The sequence below is a fragment of the Mustela putorius genome, unplaced genomic scaffold (assembly GCF_011764305.1).
Source record: "Mustela putorius furo isolate JIRA1106 unplaced genomic scaffold, ASM1176430v1.1 tig00000992_pilon_pilon_pilon, whole genome shotgun sequence".
NCBI lineage: Eukaryota > Metazoa > Chordata > Mammalia > Carnivora > Mustelidae > Mustela > Mustela putorius.
In genome coordinates this window covers 1,962,025-1,989,363 of record NW_025421526.1, presented here as the reverse complement: position 1 = coordinate 1,989,363, position 27,339 = coordinate 1,962,025, and the positions used below count along the sequence as shown (strand labels likewise).

The 27,339-nt window shown below is 44.4% G+C and overlaps 1 protein-coding gene across 1 annotated transcript in view; it reads left to right on the top strand.

The window, feature by feature from the left end:
• COL5A2 (collagen type V alpha 2 chain) overlaps positions 1-16,679 on the top strand; it is a 137,516-nt gene extending 120,837 nt beyond the window's left edge. The window contains exons 45-54 of the mRNA XM_004763364.3: positions 1,334-1,387; positions 3,001-3,108; positions 3,634-3,687; positions 6,218-6,325; positions 6,715-6,768; positions 8,637-8,744; positions 10,829-11,120; positions 11,851-12,038; positions 14,073-14,312; positions 14,984-16,679. Coding sequence (XP_004763421.1) covers positions 1,334-1,387; positions 3,001-3,108; positions 3,634-3,687; positions 6,218-6,325; positions 6,715-6,768; positions 8,637-8,744; positions 10,829-11,120; positions 11,851-12,038; positions 14,073-14,312; positions 14,984-15,130 — 1,353 coding nt within the window. The 3' untranslated portion in view covers positions 15,131-16,679. The remainder of the gene's footprint in view (positions 1-1,333; positions 1,388-3,000; positions 3,109-3,633; positions 3,688-6,217; positions 6,326-6,714; positions 6,769-8,636; positions 8,745-10,828; positions 11,121-11,850; positions 12,039-14,072; positions 14,313-14,983) is intronic.
• Positions 16,680-27,339: the final 10,660 nt, after the last annotated feature.

Here is a 27,339-nt window from a genome sequence, read left to right as displayed (position 1 = left end):
AGTGTTTTCATTGAGAAATCAATTATCTTTTGACCTGGAGTTTCCGAGTGAGGTTCCTGATGCACCTTCCTTCCCGGAGACTTGTCTGCATGACGGCAGGAGGCAGTAAGGTTGGCGTCTTGGCACCGACTTCATCTGGTCGCAGCCAAGTATGTCCGTTGGTTGAGGTTGTTGCCAAATCGTTTCGAAGGTGGAACCACACCTTCGTTCCTTCTTACGTCACTCTATAATGGCACATTTTTCAAAATCGCCAAGTTTTGTGGTGATAGGTTTAATACAAGGATTAAAGCTTGTGAAAAGAGAAAAGTACGGAGAGGCCGTTCTCCTTAAACATCACGACACAGTACGTTAGCATGTCATGGTCCCGAGTCTCATTTGAGGAAATCGATTTTTGAAAAGTGATTTGAGAAGTTATAGGTTGGCATCTCTTCTGTTCAGTGCTTTCATGAGTAAATCACAAGACAGTGTCACATTTTCTTGAAACAATACCTTTCAGGACAATTTTTCATCAAACGAAAAATTCTGAAAAAAGTCAAAAAGTAATATAAGAAGAGAAGAACGTATATTCTAAAAGCTGTTTCATATCTAAACCCAGTTGTTTTATTTTAAAACGTTAAGGATGTTGTTGCATGAGCTTCAGACATGAAAAGGAGGGAAACCGTCCACTAGTGATACACACAAAACACCAAATTCTAAGAATAAAATTATTGCCTATGTATTTCAAAGGATTTGAGGATTTTTTTTCCCTCCTGTTTTAAAATAAAAAAGAGAAATGAAGAATTTAGATTTAGTGCAGGGCACCTGCTCGGAGCGCCTGGCAGGGGGGTTCACCGGGGGTCGCAGGCCTCCAACCGGCGCTGCCTGCCCTGGGCCCACCAGTGAAGAGGCTGATGAAGCCAACTTGAGCACAGATTTAGTATTTCCACACAAAACACTGAAGGACCCAGATTTGTAGCAAATCCCACGACAGTTTTAAGGTTGAGCTTCCACAGTAAATAACCGGACATTCTCAATGCTCGGATATGGAAGACGTGCGCAGGGCAAGGAAAGAATGTTGCACTTTATAGGCACTGATTGTAAGTGGAAAATGCAATGTCTTCCATAAAACTGTATTAGAATTGGCACCAAAGAAAGTAAGAACGTGGTAATAATTTTATAAGCAATTCCAACTAATAGAAAAGATGGCAGAAGACTTTCTTCTAGGAAAATTTCCATAAGTGCTAATTTATACTTTATGGGAGAGAGGTGGAAATCATGCTGTATTTTTCTGGCCGTTGGGATGAGTTTTTTTCATTACTCGGTTAACTCATTTCTCAAACGTGATTCATTATAGGGTCCAGCTGGTAATGACGGTACTCCAGGACGGGACGGTGCTGTCGGGGAACGGGTAAGGGCGGTTTCACTGATTGGGAAATCTGCAGTCATGTCCATTTGGAATCTTTGCAATACTAAAGATTTCATTGCTCCAGGGCAGCCCTGATTTTTCTGACAGTAGCTACTTCTTCTGTAAAGTCATAATTTAGCCAGACCTTGTCAGTGAAGTGAGATTTGAGTACACAGCAAGGTAAGATGGCACTTCTTATTAATTGTAGGAAAGCACATTGCTTTCGTATCTGGCGAAACACGAAGGCTTTGGATGAGGATACAAATGAAGTAGTCTAAATTTCAACTCGTTCACAAAAGCATGGAAGCAGAAATAGAGCTGGGCGCCATCTCAATTTCTCTACTCTTCTCCTCAAGTGAATGCCCCATGTGAAAATAAACCATGTGGCTTCCTATATGCTGTATATCCCATAATGTGTTTTAAATCTCATGACATAAGCTGAACTGAAAATATCCTCAAATTTCTCTGAAGTCCCATGCCCTTTGGGTCATCACACAGTTGTCTCAGACTACGTATAGTCCACAGCAGGCGAAAAATCAGTCCCCCAGGCTAACCTCTATTATGACACAATGACTCTTCACTCTGGGAGCTCATCATGTAGCCCAACGGGCTCTAAAGTCAGATAGACTTTCACTGGAATCTTGATTCCTTAAGTAACCAGCGGTGCAGCCTTAAACAAATTTTCTGAACCTCAGTTTTAAATACTTAAACAGGATTAATACTTACTCTGTTGGATGTTTGTGCATTAAATAACATGTTTAGAGTATCTAGTAAGTACTCAAAGGAAGGGAAAGAAAGAGTTTTGAGGAATCTTAGAATGAACCCTTCCCCTGTCTACCATAAAGCCAGGGAGTGCAAGTTCTCTTGGCCCCTGGGTTTTTCCCTTGGTCAATATACATTGTACAATGCAGTAGTCTTCAAAGATTTTGCTGATGTATTCCATGGTCTAATTTTTAAAATCAACACTTGGAGCCTTGACATAGTTGGGTCACCTGGATAAAATAAGGATCAGCCTCTTTTTTCCAAATACCGCATTGCTTTATTCTCAAGTGAACCTTGCATTGTGGAAAAGTCCTCAGTGTGGTGCCCAGAGCTGTTCACTCCCTGAGGCACTGCAAGACAATAAGACAGCAGAGAGATATGATGCTTTTTCTTTCATAAAATGGGAGAGAAGTGATGGTTAAAGAGTAGGGAAGGATACTTCAGACCAGTTCCCTGAGAGAACACACATGAGCTGAAAATCTAGAAAGTGGTTTCCTTAAAATTTTCCCAGTTTTCACACCCTGGAAAATGTGTATCCCAAGTGAATAGATATGCTTGAAGACTGCTGTGAGAAACATGCTAAATTCTGGAGATGACACTGTCATACTGCAGTCATCTTGACTGTGGAAGTCATAGGGCAACAGGGGAGGGGACACATCTGAAATTGGGGGAAATATTCTTATTCTTTTCAGTTTGACTTATTAATAAGTAAATATAAGTAAAATACAAGTTGAATAATAAAAATCAGGTTTTTAAAAAGTGCACATCTTCTTACCTCGAACAGCATGAGCCTATAGAATGCCATTGGTTTAGGATAAATCCAAAAAGAGTAATACCATGGTTATTCTCATCAGGGTGATCGTGGAGACCCTGGACCTGCAGGTCTGCCAGGCTCCCAGGGTGCCCCTGGAACGCCTGGCCCGGTGGGTGCCCCAGGAGATGCAGGACAAAGAGGAGATCCGGTAAGGAGAGTCAGTTCCGTCCTGACAGTCGCAGACATCACGGTGCTGTGCAAGCCCGCGGTCATGCATGCACGCTTGATAAAGAAGTCCCAACAAGGAATGATTGACAGCCAGTTATGACTCAGGCTGTTTTAATGTTCATGGAAAACATTTGATTTCTAGTAGATGTTCAGAAATCCTGAAGCTTTGAAGGTCATCATCTGAAGATGTTGTGATTTATAGGAAATGTAGTAAGAACACATCGTGTTAAATTTAAGCTAGTAATGTCTTAGTGTAATCCACTCAGGGGACCTTCGTTCAGAGAAGTCAGTTAATAAAACTGACGAACGTAGTGTCACTGAAGTCGCGGTGAGCGCGCTCTTAGTCCGAAGGACATTAGCTTGGTTTTAACCCATTAGCCGTAAGAGTATACACATGGATACACATAAACACATATAAGTATCTGACTTACCTATTTTTGATTTCTGTGTTTATATAGAATATGCATATTTTGTATATGCCAATTTTTGTGAAAATTTCTTCTAGGGTTCTCGGGGTCCTATAGGACCACCTGGTCGAACTGGAAAACGTGGCTTACTCGTAAGTTCTCTGTTTTTCTTTAAAAGTAAAAATCTTCTCACATAAAATATATATACTCCCAAAGAAGCACAACTTAAGACTCATAAATGAAAATTAGCAAGCTCCTCAAACTGTGGACAAAAATATTAATACCCAGAAGTTTGTATTTGTTTTTATAATTTTAAGATATGTCCTCTGAATCTCACTGTGGGTTCTTTCAATAATCAATGAAGACCTTTGGAGTCACGGGTTTCTCTCAAAATAATAGGAATAATAGTGCCCTTGTTTGAGATTTTCTAAAAATTACATAGGAAAATGGATTTGAAATCTCTTTGTAAACTTGAAAAGAACTACTCAAGAATTTTTTGTTTCCAACCAGACTACCCTGCTTATGTTCTGATCATTTTGCGATTTGCGAATGCTTCCAGGTTTATGATGATTATATGGATGTTTTACCGTGCACGAGTCATCTCTGATGGGCAGCCTAATAGGCCACGTTCCTTTCACACTCATTATATAAATTAATATCTCTATTGATGAAGAAAAATTATAGATTTAAATTCATGGCCTATTATTAAATCATAATTCTCAGCTTTGATTTGAGCCTGACTGGAGAAGATTTTGTAGTTATACGGCATGTCAAGTGAGCGATTTTCTATCTAGTTACAAAAACAATGTGGTCTATTTTTCAGGATTAAATGAATTTTAGTTAATAATTTAAATAGGTGCATTTTGGTTTAGTTATCTTCAGTTATGAAATTTTGGGACACCCCGAAACAAAAGAACCTCTCTAGCATGAAAACATTCAGGCTGATTTTAGTATTTAAATATGTATTATATAAAATATATAAAAGTATGAAGATCTACTCTTATTTTTATTATAAAAAGATTCCCATACTGTTTGACAATTAGGCTGTCCAAATAAAAAAAGAGAAAGAACCAAACAAAACTAATTAAAAAATTATTAACCTGACAGCCAGTCTATTTGATGATATTTTCCATTCTCCAAAGTCAGATTGATAGAGTTTGAATTATCTTTTAGGAAAACTAAATACAACTGAAGCTGTCCCTATAGTGGGTGGCCCTATGCCTCTTGTCTGTTTATGAGGAAACACTGGATTCTTGGAATTGCTCTCATTTCCAAGACTTTAAAAAAAAAAAAAAAAAAAGCAGCTCACCAAGACTGATCAGATTAATCTGATAATTTCTACCTCTTCTCTAGGCTTAGCATCTATCCCACAAGAAGATGCTTATTTATTGCTTTTTTCATTAGTTTCTCAGGATCGGGATTGATGGATTTGGGTGCAGATATTGCAGATAGAAGGATAACAAGCATTTCTTTATGTTTTCTTTAGAGGAGAGTGGCTTAATGATGATATTCCTCTTCCATTTGCCTGAACAAGACTTTGTCCATTTTTTATTGAGATGGAACTGGCATATAACATTACCACAGTGCATAGTACAATTAGTTGATGTGTGTATATATTGTGAAATGACTATCACGACACCACAGTAAGTCTAATTAGCACCCATCATCTCACACACTTGCAATTTTATTTTCTTGTGGTGAGAACTTTTAATATCTACTCTCTTAACAATTTTCAAATATGCCAACTTCCTTAATATACTCCCAGCCGTGCCATCCAGTTAGCTTATCTACAGGTGCAAATTTAATTAACATTCCTTTTCTAGAAGTAACATAAGTAAATAAGAGCTCATGTTTTGGTTTAAAAGAATCTATATATGGAGCAATGTTTTTACATAACGATATCAGTATAGTATGTGGAATACAGTTTTTGGAAAATGTTTCAGGTAGGTTAGATCAAACTTAAAAAGACATCATTTTAGTATGAATACAGGGTAAACATTTAAAAAAAACTGAATCTTTAGGAAAAGCTTTATTGTATATCTTGTGTTTTTAGTGGCCACCATCATTCCTTGAGGAAAATAGACAAACACTTCTAGGTCTAGTCTGTTCAGATAACTATGTTAGCTCGTACAATCGTTCCCCCTAATCCGCTGTTCCACTGTGCGGGTTTCGGTAACCCGCAGCTGAGTGCAGTCAGGAAGCAAGAAGCAAATGATCCTCCTTCTGACGTGTCATCGGGAGGTGGGTCGTAGCCTCTCGCCACCCCACAGTGCCCACGTCACTCACCTCACTCCATCTCGTCACCTGGGCATTTTATCCTCTGACGTCATCACAAGAAGAGCCGTGAGGACAGTACAGTAAGATGTTTTGAGAGAGAGACCACACTCGCGTAACTTTTATCATCGTATATTGTTTTAAATGCCCTATTTTGTTATTCGTTATTGTTAATCTCTTAATTTGTGCCTGATTTATAAATTTAACTTTATCATAGGTATGTATACACAGGAAAAATCATAGTGTGTCGTGTTCGGGCATCCACTGTGGGTCACAGAACATACCCCCATGGATAAGGGGGGACTGCTGTACAGTACTCAAAAGTGTAGTAAATGCAATTGTAAAAGTTAAAATTGCGGTAAACTGTAGTCTCACCAAGCAATACCTATGCCACAACCCTATTTCTAGGGACCCCAAGGACCTCGAGGTGACAAAGGTGATCATGGAGACCGAGGTGACCGAGGTCAAAAGGGTCACAGGGGCTTCACTGGTCTTCAAGGTCTTCCTGGACCTCCTGTAAGTTATTCCTTTAAGTAGTGTTTGCCTTCCGTGTGAAAATACACAAGTAGCATGACACGAATATTTATTTGTCCATAAAATGTTTGGACTTTTTGTATCGCAGTTTTATTTGAAAATGTATCTTGAATATTTAATTACCCGCTTACCCCTTATAATCTGCCATATATCAGCTACAATTTTGTAGGAATGAAATAAAGCAAAAGGATAAACGTGCCAGAACTCTCTAGTTTAGTACTGGTCAACTCATGTAGACACAGGAGATGCTGACGACTTCAAGAAATTACTTTATGCTGCTAAAGTCTACGACAGCCAATTTTTAAAAGCTGAGAACGACAAAATGTAGGTGTAAATATTTTGGCAACATTTTTTACTTTTTTCCTACTTAGGGTCCAAATGGTGAACAAGGCAGTGCTGGCATTCCTGGACCATTTGGCCCACGAGTAAGTAACAAAACCTGCCAAGTTGCGGATATAAATGATAATGCTTTGGTGACATAATATTAGGGCTCGAGTATCATATTTATGGCATTGAAGCTGAAGTCAGCCGCGGTTCCCTGAAGCTTCTAGCAAATATATGAGACAAACCAATCAGCAACAACCTTTAAGTGGAAATATTCCTAAATATGATCTACTGCTTCATGGGCCTACATTAAAATCTTTTACCTGCTATGCATATACTGATCTGTTGCTTCATTTTCTAGTCTGTGTTTATTGAAATTTCACTGAACTCTTTGAAAAGATACAGTAGGACTTACTATGAGATGGAAATAGATTTTGAAGCTGGATTTTTTTTCCCCCTTTAAGTAATTGAGATACTTTCTCAGAAGTCATTTGCATAAGGCTAATTCAGAAGCAAATCATAAAATGAAACCAGTATTTGAGGCTTTTGAAAATTCTACTTTGGTATCACCGTTGCCTCCAATAGGTCATTAATGTCCTACAACAATTGACACACGTAATTACTTAGGACAATCATTGGAAAAAATGTCTGCTCTGTCTAAATACAGGGTAACAAATCATAACATAGAGAGGAGTGGTATTAACTGGGATGTGATGAGATCCTGGGGAATAAGCACACGAATTTAGCTTATATTAATCAGTCATACCTCTGCCATTTTCTTAGTACTAATTGGTTAAATTTCTGATTAACTCTACAATACATGAGATTTGATGAAAAAGTTTTTGGCTCGTGCTGGTCTTTTACCACACATGGATGATGGAGAATTCGTGTGTGATCCAACAGTGAACACTAAGGAGCCAGAACGCCATTGATTGGTTAGCAGGACAGTGAATAAGAAACCACTGTGACAGCTCCACGAGGAAAGGAGGCCTTTGATTAGATGATCATTGTGAAAGGTGTTCTTCCATAGAAGGAATCCTGTCATCTGCGAAGAGAGAGAGTTTGACCTCTTCCTTGCCCATTTGGATACCTTTTATTTCTCTTTGTTGTCTGATTGCTGTTGCTAGGACTTCTAATACTATGTTGAACAAGACTGGTGAGAGTGGGCATCCTTGTCGTGTTCCTGATCTCAACGGGAAGGCTGCGAGCTTTTTCCCATTGAGGATGATATTTGCTGTGGAGGGAGGGGATGTGGAGAAAGGGGCACCCTCTTCCACTGTTGGTGGGAATGCAAGTTGGTGCAGCCTCTTTGGAGAACAGTGTGGAGATTCCTCAAGAAATTAAAAATAGAACTTCCCTATGACCCTGCAATTGCACTCCTGGGTATTTACCCCAAAGATACAGATGTAGTGAAAAGAAGGGCCATCTGTACCCCAATGTTTATAGCAGCAACGGCCACGGTCGCCAAACTGTGGAAAGAACCAAGATGCCCTTCAAGGGACGAATGGATAAGGAAGATGTGGTCCATATACACTATGGAGTATGATGCCTCCATCAGAAACAACTTTTATAGCAACATGGACGGGACTGGAGGAGATTCTGCTGAGTGAAATAAGTCAAGCAGAGAGAGTCAATTATCATATGGTTTCACTTATGTGTGGAGCATAACAAATAGCATGGAGGACATGGGGAGTTAGAGAGGAGAAGGGAGTTGGGGTAAATTGGAAGGGGAGGTGAACCATGAGAGACTATGGACTCTGAAAAACAATCTGAGGGGTTTGAAGGGGCGGGGGTGGGAGGTTGGGGTACCAGGTGGTGGGTATTAAGGAGGGCACAGATTGTATGGAGCACTGGGTGTGGTGCAAAAATAATGAATATTGTTATGCTGAAAATAAATAAAAAATAAATTAAAAAAAGAAAAAAAAAGTTTTCTTCCTAGAATCTAAAATATGGTCCTTGTTTCTGGTAGGGTCCTCCAGGTCCAGTTGGCCCCTCAGGTAAAGAAGGAAACCCTGGACCACTTGGGCCTATCGGGCCTCCTGGTGTGCGGGGCAGTGTCGGAGAAGCAGGACCTGAGGTAATCACAGGGGTTTCATGCAGGTCACACTGTTGGTTCCCAAAGCATGGACTCTGTCCGAGGAATATCCGTGCAGCATGGTGGACAAGAGATCAAAAAGACTCTGGAAACAAACCTAGATGTCACACAAGAGCCTGCCTATATAAGTAACCACTGCAAGTATTTTAATACAGATGATTCAGAGCATATTAAATTAGAGTCCAAGCTCCAGAAGCCCTGACTTCATGTAACACCAGTGAGGGAAAGCAGCAGGTTATGACTGTGTTTATAATTAAAGTTATGAAAACATCACTTTGCTTTAAATGGCAATATACCAAACGTGAGGTTGATGAGTGTAGTCATTCAGAAAAATGCTGGAAAGGGAAAACAATGAAGTTATTTTTCTCTGTTGGAAGTGACATTCAGAGAGGATTTAAATTAAATTCCGAGTATCGACTTGGGAAACATCAGGAATTTGGGACGCAACCTCCATCTCTGCCGTGCACACGGTGCATGTGTGTCGGAGTCCGGCCGCTATGCTGTTTCTTCCCGCTGGTCTTGTCTACCTTTCCTTCTTCACTGTCTCTTTTCTTACTGATGTGACCATTAAGCCAAATATTTATTATTTATTATGTGGGTGGAATAGCCTTGTTTTCCCCATGGTCAAGAGGAGTATTTCCTACACATTTCTCTGGGGACGGTTAACAGCTGCAGACTTGGCACACCTGGGACTCACATGCCTCTAGACCTCCTTTGTTCTGTGGTTTAGTGGTACTTGATAGAAAGGGAAAAAACAAAACAAAACAAAACAAAACAAAAAAACCGTCTTACCCCATCAGCATAAAGGGATGCAGAGAATCATGATATGAGCTTAAAGGAAAAAACCCACCAGATTGACCAGACTATTGAGGTTGAGGCCAGGTTGGCAGTGAAGGTCGAAGCACCGTGTTCAGGGCCACTTAACGTGGTGTGGCGGGCAGAGAGCTCCAGCCCTCCGATGGCCAGGACCATGCTTCCCACGTGCAGCGTGCACTACGGAGCTCTACAGACTGTCCCCGGCCCCTAAGCTGCTGGCTCTTCCCTGCGAAGGGACTGACGGAGGATCCAAGGCCCACCGAGTCCCTGCCACTTTCTGTGCTTATCTCCCTGCTACTGCAATAGTCCTTGTATGGCCGGGCAGAGAGTGGTTTGTTTTGTTAATAGAAAGGCTGAAGAGAACTTTTATCGGTTTTGCGTAGTACAGAGAAATTCGATCTACACACTAGTTAATGCACGTAAGAAGCCTTCCTGTACTTCCTTCTATATGTGGAAGTAGGGGAAATTCTTTTCGGGGTGGTTTCTTTCTTTCTTTCTTTCTTTCTTTCTTTCTTTCTTTCTTTCTTTTTTTAAATTGTTTTCGGGAATGTTTGTTGTGGGCACTTCCTTGACACGGATGTGAGGCCTTAAGAACCAGCACCCACGACTCGCTGCGTCTCCTCTTCCAGCTTTGGCCCATAAATCCTTTTGAGATAGTTCAGTGTGCCTTGCCCCAAATAGTTTGGAAATGCATGTCTACCTCCACACACTCTGAACGGAAACATCGCGCACCTGCAAGGTGATGTCGGGCAGACATTCTGCACTTTGGTTTGTGTCGGTCTCAGACGCCGGCTTGCAGACATGTTGCCTGATAGAAGTTATGCATCATTTCTCGTGCTCGGGAAGTTACGGAAGCAGGCCAGAGCCACGTTATTTAAAAAAGTCATGAGGTCAGGGACACCTGGGTGGCGCAGTGGTTTACGCGTCTGTCTTTGGCTCAGGTCCTGATCTCAGGGTCCTGGGATCAAGCCCCATGAAAGGCTCATCATTCAACAGGGAGTCTGCTTGTCCCTCTCCTGCTAGAGACCCTCTCCCCCACTCATACTCACCTGTGCACTTTCTCTCTCTCTCAGATAAATAAATAACTCTTAGGAAAAAAGTCATGAGGTCACAGATCTGTCAGTACCATCAGATGGGGTATCACACTGTAACCCCCCACATACTGAGTCCCATCAATGCCTTTGTGTCCAGTTGAAATTAAAAAATTTAAAAAAATACATTAACTAGATTTCTAATTTTTTAAAAATTAGGGTCCTCCTGGTGAGCCTGGTCCACCTGGTCCCCCCGGGCCGCCTGGTCACCTTACAGCTGCTCTCGGAGATATCATGGGTCACTACGATGAGAGCATGCCAGACCCCCTTCCGGAGTTTACTGAGGATCAGGCGGCTCCAGACGACAAAAACAAAACAGACCCAGGAGTCCATGCCACCCTGAAGTCACTCAGTAGTCAGATTGAAACCATGCGCAGTCCTGATGGCTCTAAAAAGCATCCCGCCCGGACGTGTGAAGACTTAAAGCTTTGCCATTCTGCAAAGCAGAGCGGTGAGTGGACACCCCGCCCATTTGAGGAAAATCTGTTGTTCGGGACCGTGTTCTCGACTGTACCCCTAAATATTTTCTGGGCTTTCTACTTCAGGGACAGGCACAAGAAGTGAAAGTGGCAGACATGTCGCAGAACTTATGCCTTAGTGGTGAGGACGGTCACTGACGTGAAAAGCCACAGGAGGGGACGATAGGGTGACAGAGGAGGACAGACTATTGATGAAGCCGTCTCATGCGGCTCCAGACAGAACTCAAGGCTTTCATTCTGTTGTAGTTCAGCTCATTTACTGACTTCACTCATAGTTTTGACGACACGCTATTTTATTAGATTCCAGTCACATTTTGCTTTAAAATACTGGCTTTCTAAATTTAATGAGAACACACCGTTTTTGGCAAAGACACTTCATGGTTGAGGATTTTCTCCTTCTGGTACAGTTTTCCCAGCTCTCGGATGGGGATACTGATCTTTCCTTCCCGCGCGTGTATTGAGCCTTCAGCACACGGTGTGGCTAAGTGCCCTCGCACAGTGCCTGGCAGTAGGCAGTGTGCAAACGCGGCACGGTGACTTTTCCTCAGCTGCAGGGTCCTTCCCGAGCTAGGTACTCTCTTTAAGAGAGGCTGAGTTCATCAGTGAGTTCCTCTCCTCAAACCCTCTGTTCATTCTTTCAGAGACTCATGATCACGTTTGAAATTCACTTGACTTAGTGCGTATTTTTAATTTGGAAACTAGGCGAGTACTGGATTGATCCTAACCAGGGATCCGCTGAAGACGCCATCAGGGTTTACTGCAACATGGACACGGGGGAGACGTGCATCTCGGCGAAGCCGTCCAGCGTGCCGCGCAAGACCTGGTGGGCCGGCAAGGCGTCCGACCGCAAGCCTGTTTGGTATGGTCTCGACATGAACAGAGGATCTCAGGTAATTTAATCCGCTTTCTGAGAATTACATTCTTTGCCTTTTGTTATTACTTGTATTTTATTATTGATTTAGGACTATGCTATTATTTGTGGCCAGGTTTACTATTATGTAAACAAACTTCACTATGAATTATATGAACATAAATTTTGAATGGTAATTTCTCCACTGATGGAATGTGGAAAAGTCATTGTTTTTACTATTATATTAGTTCCTTTAACGCACGTGACACTGACTGTGGGGTATACTGAAAAGGACCTCGCCACAGTTGAAAGACGTGGATTGTACTTAGCATCAGGAGACCTTGGTGACCAACTCCTGGATCTCTTGCCGACTTTGTGGCCTCAGGGAGTCACTTAACCTTTTGAAACGTTGTTTTGCCTTTTTGAAGTGAAAGTGGTGGGCCGCCTGGTGGCTCAGTTGGTAGAGCCTCTGACTCGGTTTCGGCTCAGGTCGTGATCTCAGGGTCCTGGATCGTCCTGGGTCGAGCCGTGTGTTGGGCTCCACGCTTGGCAGGGCGTCTGCTTGAGGCGCGCGCTCTCTCCCTCTTCCTCTGCCCTTCCCCTGCTCATGCATGCTCTCTCTCAAAAAAATAAATATATCTTTGAAAAGAACGTAAAAAATTAAGTGAAAGTGATAATATCTACCTGACAGTCTCTGTGTGACTATAAGGAGCTTGATACTATCTAATACCTGATAAGGTACAAATAAATATTAGATGATTACCATAATAGTACTTTTAATAATTAAATCACTATGCAATCTCCGCAGTATTATTTAAACTCAGGGCATTTGTGATTACAGTTGATCCTTGAACACCATAGGGGTTAGGGAGAAACCTCAGTCAAAGGTCTGTGCGGTCGGAAATCCACACACAACGTTGACTCCCCTGAAACTTAACTACGAACAGCCTACGGCTGACCATAAGCCTCATCCATCACATAGACCGGACGATTAACACATATTTTGCGTGATGTAGTACATACTATATTCTTACAAAAAAGTTAGCTAGAGAAAAGAAAATGCGTTAAGAAAATCATGAGGAGAAAATACATTTCAGCACTGTCTATACTGGGAAATTCCGGGTATAAGTGGGCACAGGCAGTTCAAACCCATGTTCTTCAAGGGTCTGCTGCCTATGAATTCTTTTAGTATTTTTAAGCCTCAGTCTCCTTTCTGTTTCTTTCATGGTCTTGTATTTAGGTTCTCAACCAGCCTTGCCACTCCCTCTTCTACTACGAGCACTTCACTGCAGATCTCCCGGTGACAGCCTAACTCTGCAGTCTCCCTCTCACCTCTGCTTCCGATCTTTCCTCAGAGCTCATGCTCACAGCGACCTAATGAGACAGTGTGGGTGTGTAGAGGGTGTTCCGGAATCCACCAGGATTTAATGAGTAGGAAAGTTTAAAATTTAAATATACCCAGTTGAAATGTAACCTTGTTAATATAATATGTAAAAGGCTTAAATAGGAGCATTGAAAATACAATTCAAAACAGAAGATAAGTAGAAAAGAGCCTGTAGGAAAATATTTCTGATTATCTGTTTTGTCTGCAAACGGACAGCTTGTAATCTGTATTTCCTGAAGCATGGAACAGTGGGTCTTACAAGATTTTAAGCCAGTAATTGAGTCTTAATTCTTACTATAATTAGCAGTAAAAACAGAGTTATTTTTGACACACAGTTAAGTCAGTATACAAGTATAACTCCTAAAAAGAAATATCCAGATATTTTTAAACAAATAGAGAAGCAGATTTCAAAAAATACTTAGATTTTCTCTGATGAGTTCTAATTATGGTTGGTTTCATCCTCTTTTGTTTGAGGTAGGAAGGACAGAGGTTCTTGTGAATATTCATAGAAGTTTCAAAATATTTTTATATGCGGGCAAAGTATATTGTTATATGAAAGAACAAAAGTAATATTCCTCCAAACTGATGTGTGAGATCATCACACACACACACACACACACACACACACACACACAGGACACCATGAGACCCTTCAGTGTTTTGTATAACAAAGACTCTCTGTTTCTCCAGTTTGTTTATGGAGATCATCAGTCACCTAACGCAGCCATTACTCAAATGACCTTCCTGCGCCTTCTATCGAAAGAAGCCTCCCAGAATATCACTTACATCTGTAAAAACAGTGTGGGATACATGGATGATCAAGCCAAGAACCTCAAGAAAGCTGTGGTTCTCAAAGGGTCAAATGACTTGGAAATCAAAGCAGAGGGCAACGTTCGATTCAGATATATCGTTCTTCATGACACTTGCTCTGTAAGTGCTTCTGACCTTTATTGATCTGGTTGAAGAAGAAATTTATTTTTGACAAAAATACAGTCATGGCAGAAGTGGGGGCAACCTTACCCCCACTTTGTTTATACTTGTTCTTTAAGGTAAACAGGAATGTGGGTTAGTCCACGAAGCACAGAAGTTTTAATGCAAAATAATGAACAAAGGACTGGGTCCTCGGGATTCAACCCAGCTCTTCTGCAAACCCTATGTGGTTCTTCTGCAAGTCACTTTATTTAATCTCAGTTTCAGGCTTAAAATGCTTTGACTCTAAAATGTATAATCAATATGAGATACCCCTTAAATTTTTCACTGATTTGTATGTCTCCTCACTCGTACATATAAATTCTAAAAGGGAAAATATTTAATGACGAATTATAGTGTCATTTGTGAAAACCAAAAAAACTTTCATAATTTATGTTAGCGACCATTTGGGAAGCTGTTGAAGAACAAAAGGTATTTCCTCAATTTAAATCACGAAGGAAATGGCTGCCAGCCATGTCAGGACCTATCCCGATGTGAGCAGTGCTCTTAACTCGAAGTAGTGCTCTAAGACTCATTACTTTCACATTATAAAATTTGGCTTGGAAGTTTATGCCTAACATCTTTGGAATAACCTGTCTATACCACTAACCCGTTGCACCTTTTAATTCCAGAAACGAAATGGCAACTTGGGCAAGACAGTCTTTGAATACAGAACACAGAACGTGGCGCGCTTACCCATCATAGATCTTGCCCCTGTGGATGTTGGCGGCACAGACCAAGAATTTGGCATCGAAATTGGTCCAGTCTGTTTTGTGTAAAGCGAGCCAAGACGCATGGACAAGGCGCACCACCCCGCCCTCCGAGACCGCCCACTCACAGGAATTTTGACTGTTGGAAGCTGATCCTGAAACTCTTGAAGTAATGGCTGGTCCCGCATCAGCACTGTACATACGGTCTTCAGTGCCTGGCTTCCTTATCCTTCAGAATATTTATTTTACTTACATTCCTCAAGTTCTAATTGATTTAAAATATTTTCAATACAGCAGTTTAGGTTTAAGACGAGCAATGACAACGACCACCTTTTAGAAAAGTAAACCGATTGAATAAAGGAATCTCCATTTTCTTCAATTTATTTCAATGTAATGACAAAGTTGCTTAGTATTTATGAGGAAATTTTTCTTCCTGGCAGGTAGCTTAAAGAGTGGGGTATGTAAAACCACAAAACATGTTTAATTTCACTTGGCTGTAGTTTGAAAAATAGTAGTAGAGCCCTTCTGTGACCTCTTATTCCCCGATTATCAATTAAAAATGAAATCAACATGTTTATCCTTGTGATTGAAACCCACATGCATGTCTTGATATTGTTCAATTACCATAAAGACTCTTTGAAGAGAACTTTGAAAAAAAAATCCGTTTCTCACTATCTTAAACGAAATTTTTTAATAATATATATTGAGTGGAGAAACAAAGTGATCTTAAATTTTTATAAAGTGTGGTAAGTTCAGTCTTTTTTGTCATTCGTATTTAAAGATATCTTTCCCTCTTGACTCAATCTGTCGCGTAGATATTAGTTACATGAGTACACCATTGAACACACTTGCACTTTCTTGTTTAAGAAGACATTGAATGCGAAGTAATTTACACGTACAACTTTGTAAACATATGTCCAGGACCCAAAGTCGAGAGTCTTCCACATGTACAGTCTCGTCATCCTGAAGCCTATAATGAAGAAAAAGATTTAGAAACTCAAGTTGTGGAGTTGACTTTAATCAAATGTGATGATTGGAATTAGAACATTCGGCCTTTGAACTCTCGTAGGAAAAGTAACCCAACATTTCTTAGCATGAGCTACCTCATCTCTAGAAGCTGGGATGGACTCACTGTTCTTGTTTATATTTGAGATACTAAAAGGTGCTATGCTTCGGTAATTATTCCAAGACTGGAGATAGGCAGGGCTAAAATGTATTACTATTTTCTTCTAATGATGGTGCTAAAATTCCTTCTATAAATTTCTTTAAAAATAAAGATGGTTTCATCAATACCATTTGTGAAAAAATAATTGTTAGACTTCCCATTTCTGAAAGAAGGAGCATTGTTCCAGTGCCTTTCCCTTGTTCATCTGTCATACTGTATCCGGAATGTTTTGTGATATTTGCATGTTTCTTAGACCAGAACATGTAGGTCCCCTGTGTCTCAATGTTTTTTTTTTTTCTTTTTCTTTCCCCTTAATTGCATTTGTTGGCTCCGTTTTTATTTTTCCCTTAAAAATAAACATCTGGGACCATCCCAAAGGCCAAGCCATGCACGCAACTTTAGTCATGTATCTCTGCAAAGCATAAAATTAAATGCACGCTTTTGTCATGTCAATGGTTTTCGTTTTGTGACATTCCTTTGAACATATGAGATCCATTTTACTTCCAATGGTGAAAAGTAAAGTGTTGTAGTATTCTTTTTTGCCATTTGTTTGAAGGACAAAATGAGTACCTTCCATTGTGTATATATATAATGGCTCAGAAACAAAAATCAATTTTCAACATCACCCACAAAGGCAACACAATACTAATTATCATTGTCTATGCCCTTAAAAATCTCAGGGTAGTATTACTGATAACAAGAGAAAAGCAACTAATTTTTCATGGCTGAACAAACTGTGATAATAAAATACATGTTTCAAAGTGTATCACATATGAATTTAGCCTAAATGATTTCAGAGTTTTATTTTCAATATTTATTTCACAACATTGTTTTTTTCCAAATTGGTTATTATTTGAGCTCTACATCTTCCAATTGTAATTTATGAACCTAAGGACATTTGTGAATTTTGTTTGCATTAAACTTCCTTCAAGTCTGACCTATAGAGATCGTACAAGTTCAGATAAATGAACCAGAAATATGTGGTGATTCTGTTAAGTCAAAAACACTGATAACCGGTAGCTATAGAAACAGCAGCCTTTATTTGGAACTCAGGAATGAGAAACTGCCCAGACGATTCCACAGGCTCTCCAGTTGCTCCTCGGAGATCTACAGGTCCCATTAGGTTCGTGGAGTTCTTTGCCCTCCTGGCTAACTGACATCTCAAACTCTACAGGAGCCGAAGTGAAGTCATGTACATCTGGGGAGGATGGAGACAGTCGTTGATTACTAATTTATTAAAATACAAATGAACCCCCCCCCCCAAAAAAAATTAACAGGAGTTAAGAAAAAGAAGAAAAAAAGCTACGGAAGCATAAGGAATGTTGAAAAAGAATCCCAAACTCAGAACATTTTGGCAAATTATGGCCAAGTTGAATGTCATTTATTTCAAGTTGAAAAGCGTCCTAGAGACCACAGACAACAGCCCTTCCCAACAGAATCGTGCTGTAGGGCTGGAAGCAAGTGCAAAACTTTCTGGAGGGAAGAAGCACGCAGAGTCCCCATCCTCCTGTGAACAAAGAGCATCTCAAGATAACTGGGTGTTTTTTTTTTTTTTAGAAATTATGGAGATTTCAGGAGAGACTAAGAATACTCTTTTTCTTTTCTGTTTTTTCCTTTAATTTTGTTTCAATTCAATTAATTAATTAACGTGTAGTGTATCGTTAATCTCCTGAAAGCTCATTGGGGGCCAAGTTCCAACCAGCGTTAACCACGGCCGTGACCCCGTGTGACCCCCAGAGGCACGTGCGTCCGCGGGTTTGAATCCGGAGCGGCTCGCGCAGCAGCAGCTTCTCTGGCCCCTTTCCCGACGCGTCATTTTGCGCGAACTTGAGTGTCAGCCGCCCCGGGCCCGGGTCCTCCGGTCACCGTCCCCGCCGCGCTCTGCCGCCTGCCTTGTCCCTGCGCGGGTCGCGGCCCCAAACCGCAGCACAGCGCGGCTGTCCGAGCCAGAGCCGGAGCCGGAGCGGGGCGGTGCTCGCATAGACGCTCGCCTCGTGCGTGTCGGGGCCGGCGCCGTCCCGCGTCCGCGCGTCCGCACGTCCGCAGCGGCCTCGGCGTCCGTCCGTCCGTCCGTCCGTCGGCGGAGACCAGGCGTCGGTCCGGACACTCCCGCCCCGCGCCGACGTCCCGCAGCCCCGCTCGCCGCACAGAAGCGGAGCCGCGGCCCGGCGGGGGGTTCCCGGGGACCAGCCGCGGCCCGGCGGGGAGCGCGCGACGGGTGTCCCGCCCCGAGTCGCCCGCAGGAGCCGCCGCGGCCTCTGCTCCCGCCGCGCGGACCGTGGGCCGCGGCCCGGGGCGCGTCGCCTCCGAAGACCCTGGGTCCGCGCGTGACGGAGCCGGCGCAGGTGCTGCCGTCGGTGCGAGCGCGGCCCGGGGCCGTCCGAGGTCGCGGCGCGGGTCCCCGCGGTCGTCCGTTCGTCCTCGGCCGTCCACGGACCCGGCGGGGCTTCGGGCCACCGTCCTCGGCCTCCCTGAGCCACGGGGCCGGCCGGGGTCCGGGGCGGTGCGCGCCCCCCTCGCCAGCGGCCCCCCGGCCCGGCACACGCACACCCATGCGCGCACGCACAGGCACACACCCCCGCACACATGCACGCACACCCATGCGCGCACGCACACGCACATGCACGCACACACACGCACACACCCCGTGCACACGCACCCGCACACCCATACGCACATGCACGCACACGCACACACACACACACAGACGCACACTCGCGCACAGACGCACACGCACACCCACGCGCTCACACCCGCACCCTAGAGCCCCGAGCGCCGTCCCCCAGGACGAAGGTGAAAATCCTTGAGCCCCGAGTGTCCGCCGTGACCCGATTCCGCAGCCTCGGGCGCCGCCGTCGGCCCGGCTCGTCGCGCACACGGTGCGTCGCTGTCCGTGTCCCCGCGGCTCCGACCGCATCGCTGTCCCCGCGGCTCCGCCCTGTCGTCCGCGCCCTGTCGTCCGCGCCCGCCGCTGTCCCGGCCCGGGGACGCCGGGCGACAGACTGGACCGTCCCCGCGGCGGCCGCTCACGGCGCCCGGGACTGAGCCCGACCGGAGTCCGCAGCCCCGGCGGAACCACGACACCGAAACGGAGATAAAACGGGACTAAACGGGCCTGGTTCTCACGCAGGAGGCTCAGTGTTGGAGAAACGTAGTTGTTTGTCTTAGATTCACGCCTGATTCAGTACAGCCTCGCTCGAAATCCCCGTCGGAGCCTCGAAACCTGGACCAGGACAAAATCGTTCCGGAGTTCACTGGAGCAAACCATGTGCGAGAAAATGGTCCGGACAACGTTACTCATCTGTGACCCTTGGAGCGGCTTAATAATCTTGGAATGCGCAGGAAACAGACAGATAATGAAAATGTTGGAAGATCGGATTCTAAAATGCATTTTAAATCTAGATTATAAAACTCTTACAAGCATGTTCAAACTGGGAAGAGTTTTGTAATTAATATAACAGAAAATGTTTAATAGATTTACTTGGAAAAAGCCCTTAGGAAACAGTCAGGAAAAAAAAAATGAAACTGTGCAAAGTCCTCCATAGGTAATTCACAGAAGCCAATAAGCATGGAGAAGATACTCAATATCTTTAGAAAAAAATCCAACGAAAAAAGATATTAACTGTATCAGATTTGACAGATTTGAAAAATGTCTGAGAGTATTAGGTGTAAAAGAAGATCCAGGGAAACATGTACCTTTCCCATTCCTTCCCCCGCCCCCCTGGATGTGGAAAGTATAGTTAAAGTCATTTTCTCAAATTGGTTTACTCAGATTCCTATTAGTATGAGGAGGGGCTGTGGCCAGATGTGAGCTGTGGGAAAGAGAAAGAACAGGATACAGTGGGGTATCTTCCAGGACCATTAATTTTACAGGATGACAAGTAACTGAAAATATCATTTGTAAAAATTACAAGAACAGATATTAAACAGAGTGGAACTTTAAATCCACGTGACAAAACCAATTTCACCATGGTGGCAGCTTAATTTAGACCAGAGCCTAGGCGTCGGGGGTGGGTGGCTGATTTGCATGTGTATTTCATGCAAGAATATTGGAATTTTTTGTTTGGAATGTTAAAGGGTTATGCAATCCATGCTCTAGGGACCCATTGCTGTATATTTGCCATGGAGTGGGTAAAACAGAACACCACACCAACTGAATTAAATAAATGTGTGATGATAACTGAAGTTAACCAAGTATTCACAGTGGAACTCAGGACTGAGCCATCTCAACTAGACCGGGGTTTGGAAAGGAGAGAAGCAAAGAAGGTGCCTGAGCCCTGACGGAGGGAAACAGCGTCTCAAGCAAGGGGCCCGACGTAAAGAACAACACAGATCAAGGCGTGGTGCTGTTAAAAGACGTGGCTGTTTGGGGGCACCCCAAGTGAGACGGCGTGGCAGTAGGACGGAGCGCAGGGGATTGTAGGGAAGTAAATAAAAGAAGCAGAAAAAGGTATCAGGAAGGGACTTGCATGTCACGTGAAAGATGGAACATTTTTCTGGAGGAAAGGATTTTCGTTTTTCAGCTGGGAGTGTGACCATAAATCCGCTCCTCTAGAGGACCCTTGGTCTGTGTGAGGAGGGTGTTTGCAGTGGGCCTGAGAACTGGGAAATAACCTAGGCATTTCATGGAGAGACCAAGATGCTGAATATCTTGAATGCAGGGCCAGTCCCTTTTTAAAAAAAAATTTATTCATTTTTTCTATTTCTTTTCAGTGTTCAGGATTCATTGTTTAGGCACCACACCCAGTGCTCCATGCAATCTGAGCCCCCCTTAATCCCCACCACCAGGCTCACCCGACCCGCCCACCAGCCTCCCCTCCAAAACCCTCATTTGGTTCCCTAGAGTTCACAGTCTCTCATGGGTCGTCTCCCCCAGGGCCAGTCCCGCTGAACAAAATCTGGACCACTCAAAATATACGAAATACTGAGGGACCTGTTTTAAGCAAGTAAGATACATATTGTGATTTGTATATTAGAAACATCACCTTGGCAAAATTTTTAAAATGAGTGTGACCGAAAGTAGAAAGATGAGTTAAAACTGATGGAGAGGGGCGCCTGGGTGGTTCAGCGGTTAAAGCCTCTGCCTTCGGCTCAGGCCATGATCTCAGGGTCCTGGGATCGAGCCCCGCATCGGGCTCTCTGCTCAGCGGGGAGCCTGCTTCCCTCTCTCTGCCTGCCTCTCTGCCTGCTTGTGATCTCTCTCTGTCAAATAAATAAATCTTAAAAAAAATGGTGGAGAAGAAGAAACAGGGAATAAGGGATGAAGGTGTCAAGGCCGCAGAGGAGGGAGAAATACAGATGGATTTGGGAGATACTCAAGAGATACAATCAACACAATATCATGGAAGAGAAGGGGGCAAGGCCACAAGGAATTTCAAATATTCTCAAGTTTCTGGCTTGGGTAGCAGAACGGAAGGTGGTGACTTCTACTAAGATAGGGAGCAGAGGAGGGGAGAGGCTGAGGCATGTGGGAGGGACCGGTGGAGCGTCCAGCTGCACACGGCTTGGGGTCATATTTAAGACCTTCGCCGTCCCCCGAGCAACTGCTAGAGCTTCAGGTGGGGACGCGGTCCCTCGAGAGGGAATTAGGAGAGCAGTGAGCTGGACCCATCACCAGGAGCACCGACGTCTAAGGGGAAAAGAGAGAAGTTACATTCTTGTTAGAGGAGACTTACTTCTCAGTCACAGAACCTGAACCTGAGTCGTTAAAGGGAGCCACCGCCTTCGGAAGAGATAGCTGGAAGCCACCTCGGATGCTGGCCCGCAGGTTTCGGACGCTGGCCCGCGCGTCTCGGACGCTGGCCCGCGGGTCTCGGTCGCTGGCCCGCGGGTCTCGGTCGCTGGCCCACGGGTCTTGTTCTCATTCACACTCTCATGACTGACATCAAGGAGACAAATAGAAGAAAATATGAAGATGAAAATTCTGGTTGAAAAAACCAATCATGCAGAGATCCCAGTGAGATTATTGTAACAAGAAGCCCTGTAAGGGCGTCCAAGGGGCTCAGTCCGTTAAGCATCAGACTCGATTCGGGCTCAGGTCATGATCTCGGGGTTGTTGATGGAGCCACTCCTCGGGCTCCCTGTTCAGCCCCGAGGCTGCTGTCTCTCTCCCTCTGCTCCTCTTTCTCTCTCTCAAATAAATAAAATCTGAAAAAAAAAAAAGTCTTAAAGATGAAATTGCGCCAATTCTGCTTAATTCTATATACTTTATGTTATAATTCTCTTTTGGGTTTTATTTTGTTGCCATCAAGAAACATCTCAAATGATACGCAATTCATGTTAACCCCTTACCGTGCGTGTCTTACATGTAAAAAAAAAAAAAAAAGGGAAAACCCGAATTGCGTTTATTTTCACGGGAGTATGATTGAACTCGATTTAGGGACTGCCTCTCCTCATCCTGCATGGGGAAGCAGCGGCGGTCGGGCCGTCGGTAGGATGCGAGGTTGGTCCCTCTGCACGAGGCGAAGCTCGCGGCTTCTCGGTAGAGAGCGGAGTCGGCAGAAGGCAGCGTCTGTGTCGACGCCTTCCCCAGCGGCGGCGCGGGGACAGCACAGGACGCAAGGCCGCTGGGGGACCGAGTCATCACAGCTACTAGCCGCTCTAATGAGAACAACGTAACAAGACGGGAGACCTCTGCGGTCCAAATGCAAGTCCCGAGGACTCAGATGGGGAAGCAGCACTGCTGTCCCATCCCTGTCCCCTGTCCCCTGTCCCCTGTCCCTCCCCCCCACCAATGTCCAGCTAGTTCCGCAGCAAGACAGGACACCGGGCTCTGTGCTCTGTGGCTTCTCCCGGCAGCAACGCCCGCATCCCTTCAAGTCTGTGCTCGTGGGGCCTCCGTGGAGAAGGGCCTCCTGGTGCTTTAAATTCAAGACCAGACCAGACACTCAGGCCCGGATCGCTTCACCACGAGCACCGGTGACACCTTCCTGCTGCTCGCTCCCTCTGTGTGCTCGTGGCCCTCGCCTCCCAGCGAGGGCGGCCCTCGGCCCTCAGCAGTGAGCCCTCTGTCCTGCCGCCCGTGAAGTCACAGGAGGCCAGAGACGAGCATCTCCATGTGGCTCCTTCCAGCCTCCCTCCTGCCACGCACACCCCACGCTGGCCCTGTCCCCTTCCCTCTGGGCGTTTTGCTCCCTCCTCCTGCTTTCGTCCGGAGCCAGATGAGGTCATCGAGCATCTGCAGAAGGGTCATTGCCAGATGTGCTCAGCCGCCCCCGACCTGCTGTTCCCCGATGAGTCACACACGCGGCCGTGCTCAGCCGCTCCTCCGGGTGAGTCACTGGCGAGTGCGAGCGCCACGTAGAAAGCCGAGACGACCTGGGTGACCTCCCGCTCCGTCTCCGTGTCCCTCGCTGGACAGGAACGGCTCCTGCTGCTCCGCGTCCTCCTTTTGCTGACAGCATTTCCTCTCTCACCTGATTTTCCCAGCAAGGACGTCCACACTCTGTGACGCCTTAGTCTAGTCTGGGGGGAAAAGGGCCCTGATTTTTTGGTCAAGTGTTTTTTTTTTTTTTTTTCCGTCTTACTAACTTCTTCCCTAAAACGGTGACTCTCTGCTCCTGCCTCACAGTGACCTCTGTCACCGCCCGTTCATCCGCTCCGTCTCCCCGCACCCCTCGTCCTTGGATTCCTTGGATCCCCTCCAGCGAGAGTCTTCCAATAAGTAAAGCTTTTGTACGGCTCTACATTCCGAATCCGATCACAAACAAAAACAAACACCTGTCATGGAACTGCTGCAAGCTTCTGGGGCCAGACTGTGCTTCCAGCCCAGCCCATCCCAGGAGCGTGTGACAGCTAAGCTCCACCTGAGACGGGGCTCATTTAAACACCAAGTAAACCTCAGGGTTCTGCGCCTCTTCCTTTATAGCATTCTCCAGGAACTCTCTCTTTCTCCTCGAAAACGTTCTGTTACTTCAAGTCGGCTCCAAGGCCACCCTCTGCGAACAGCCCTTTGAGGGACCACGATTGCTCCCTCCTTGTGCCTCTCTGGTACCTCATGTCTTTCTAGTCCGAGTTACACGCTGAGCCGTGATGTGTTGTTGTCTAAACGGCATGGTGTCTCACTCCCCTTGAATCTTGTGCACTTGGCTCCGGGCCTTGCATTTGGAATTGCTCAGTGACGTTGCTGAATTGAACTGAATGCATTAAGTAGCCTGGGTTCTTCACTCTTCCACGAGAACAGAATAATCATTCCTGCTGTATTACTCTTCTTTCGTTTTTTAGTCAGCAATGGCTTTCCTTTTCTTCACCATTTGCCCCAATCATTCCCTTCTTCCTCCACAACTCAAGTTTTACCTTCTGAAAGACTGTCGGGACAACATCATCGTCACTGACCATTCTTTCTTCTGATAGTGTCCATGTCTCCTTGGTGGGTCCCGCACAATTTGGCACTTAATTGCTAACCACCTTGATGTATTTGTACTATTTCAAATAGGTTCAACTTATTAATTCTAGACAGATGACACATTTCTAAGGAGGAGCAATTACATATGCCATCCCCCATAACCTTGAGCAGAACACTGAGCACAGAGCAGGAGCTAAGAGTAGACAGTAGGTTGTTCCACTGGTACTTTCTCTCCAAAGCCAAAGCACTACTGCCCTCGGGACTGCCCATTGTTGAGGATCCACAGCCATTCCCCTCGCTGAGAATTGCTTTTAGTCACCAAGACTGCCTTACTGAAGACACCTCCCACCCCTTCCAGGTTCTGGCCCAGTCAGTGACTGTTTGAGTCAAGGAGGCCCAGTCAGTGACTGTCCCCGTTACTGGGAACTCTAACAACTCAGAAAGGCCGTCTCGGTCCTGGAACTTATGGATGGTCTGAGTCCTCACGGCCCATCCGGGTCAGCATCTCCTTCCGCCCAAGCTTGTCTTTCTGGACTTGAGATGACTCCTTGATGAACGTTCTGCTCAGGGGTGCTACCTTGCTGTCTGTTTCCGGAAAACCCAATCCAAGAGCTTAAATCTTTTTTCCCTCCCACCTGTTTAGTTATGAAACATTTCATTTTCAGCATTGCAACAAGCATATCCTCACTTTCACATCATCACGAAACAGAGGGAAATGTAGTAATTCCCATTTATAAATTTTATGGATCACAAAGGGTACCTTGACTTCTGTTGGTAAGAGTCGTATCAGATATGATTGGAAGATGTCAAGTGATTCTGTGTACTTTAGTAAACCACTAAGGAGCTTCAAAAGGAAATGTGTTTTTGGACAATGTTTAAAGACATGAAAAGGAAAAAAGAGGAACAAAATTATCATCAGAGAAGAATTTGTTTAAAAAATATTGGCCGTAGATGATTTTTTTTTCCCCCTTTGTGGCATGAGCTCAACAAGTGATTCTTTTATAAGATCTGTGAAAACTGTAGTGTGGCAGGCTGGGGAGCCCAGAGATCTGGTGAGAGCTTTCATCTGTGCACTGCCATGTAGAAAGTTTCACCGATGCTCTGTCAAGCTCACTTAGTGAGCTATGACTCAATGGAGAATTATGTCTGAAAGGAAAATATTTTTCACAGCTTATGACTCACTTTTAAAAATAAGTGCATTTCTCTAAGAGAGAACCCAGACAAGTAAAATTTTGATATAAACTAGATAAAAGTGAGGATTTTTTGCTGTGATTTCTAACTTTGTAGCCATTACTTTTTAAAAAAAAAAAGCTTCTTCTGTGGTTTTCCTAATTATTACCAAAATAAAAAAAAATTTTAAATAATGTAGTATCCCATGAAATGGAATAAAATACATACAAAACTGCTTCTGCAGTATTGTCCCAATTATGTTAGAATATACATAGAATAAGGAAGTATCCACTGATATGGGACAAGGTGAATCAATTTCCCTCCTTTTTTTTTTTTAAAGATTTTTTTTTTAAATTTATCAGAGAGAGAGAGAGCACAGGCAGACAGAATGGCAGGCAGAGGCGGAAGGAGAAGCAGGCTCCCAGCCCAGCAAGGAGCCCGAAGTGGGACTCGATCCCAGGACGCTGGGATCATGACCTGAGCCGAAGGCAGCTGCTTAACCCACTGAGCCACCCAGGCGTCCCAATTTTCCTCCTTGTCTGCATTTTCCAAATATGTTGTAATGTCTGTATAAATTTCATCCTCAAGACTTATAAAATAATATTTATTTAAAACAAGGAAGTGAAATAATTTTTTGTCAAACGTTGGCTTGGAGGTAAAGGGAGTTGTATTCAATCTCCCGACAAAGAAGACATAATAAAGGGATAACATGGCCTTACAGCGGCAACATGCGTGGGATGATTGCGTCACGTCCCGGTGTGGAGCCTACTGGACCTGGGGAATTGATAAAACCTCACTTGAGCTCCCTGTTTAAAGTCTGTGACTAGATCAACTCTAAGCTAACTTATCCTCCTAATACACCATGATTTTAACGTTGAGACCACAAACCTTTTTTCTACTTGCTTCTAGGTCGCTGCACTTTCCTGGTTTCTTCTCATGACGTCTCTGTCTTCTTTGCTGCTTCCCTCCATTCCTCCAGCCTGTAGACATTGGACCACCCCCGCGCTCAGTCCTTCGCTGTATCTCTTTCTGCGCTCCATTATTTGAGGATCACATCTGCTTCCATGGATGCAGAAGCCATGCATATGCGGAAACTCGTAAGTGTGATTCTCTAACCGGGACCTCTCCCCTGACCTCTAGATTGGTCTGACCACCAGCCAGCAAGTCTACCTAGGTGACTGAGAGGCATCTCCAGGGTAACCTGCCCAGCCTGAGGTCCTGAGCCCCTCAAATCTTTGACCTTGACAGTCTCCTCCATCTCAGCTATTGACTACCCTCTTCTCCCAGTTGCTCAGGCTGAAAGCTTCGGAGTTAGGCTTGGCATCCCCCTTTCTCTGAGACCACCGTACAAGTTATTAGTAATTCTGTGTCCTCTATAATCAACATATACCTAGAACCCAACGGCTTTCCGTCACTTCCACTATTAGCCTCCTGGGTGGAAGCGACCGTGATCTTTGACCCAAGTGACTGTGATGGACTCCTACCTGTTCTCACAGGTTCTGCTCCAACACTGTCATCTCAGGAGAGCCAGCACAGCAACAATATAAAACTGTAGGCCGGATCATGCTGTCCATTTGCTCAATGACTTTTCATCTCACT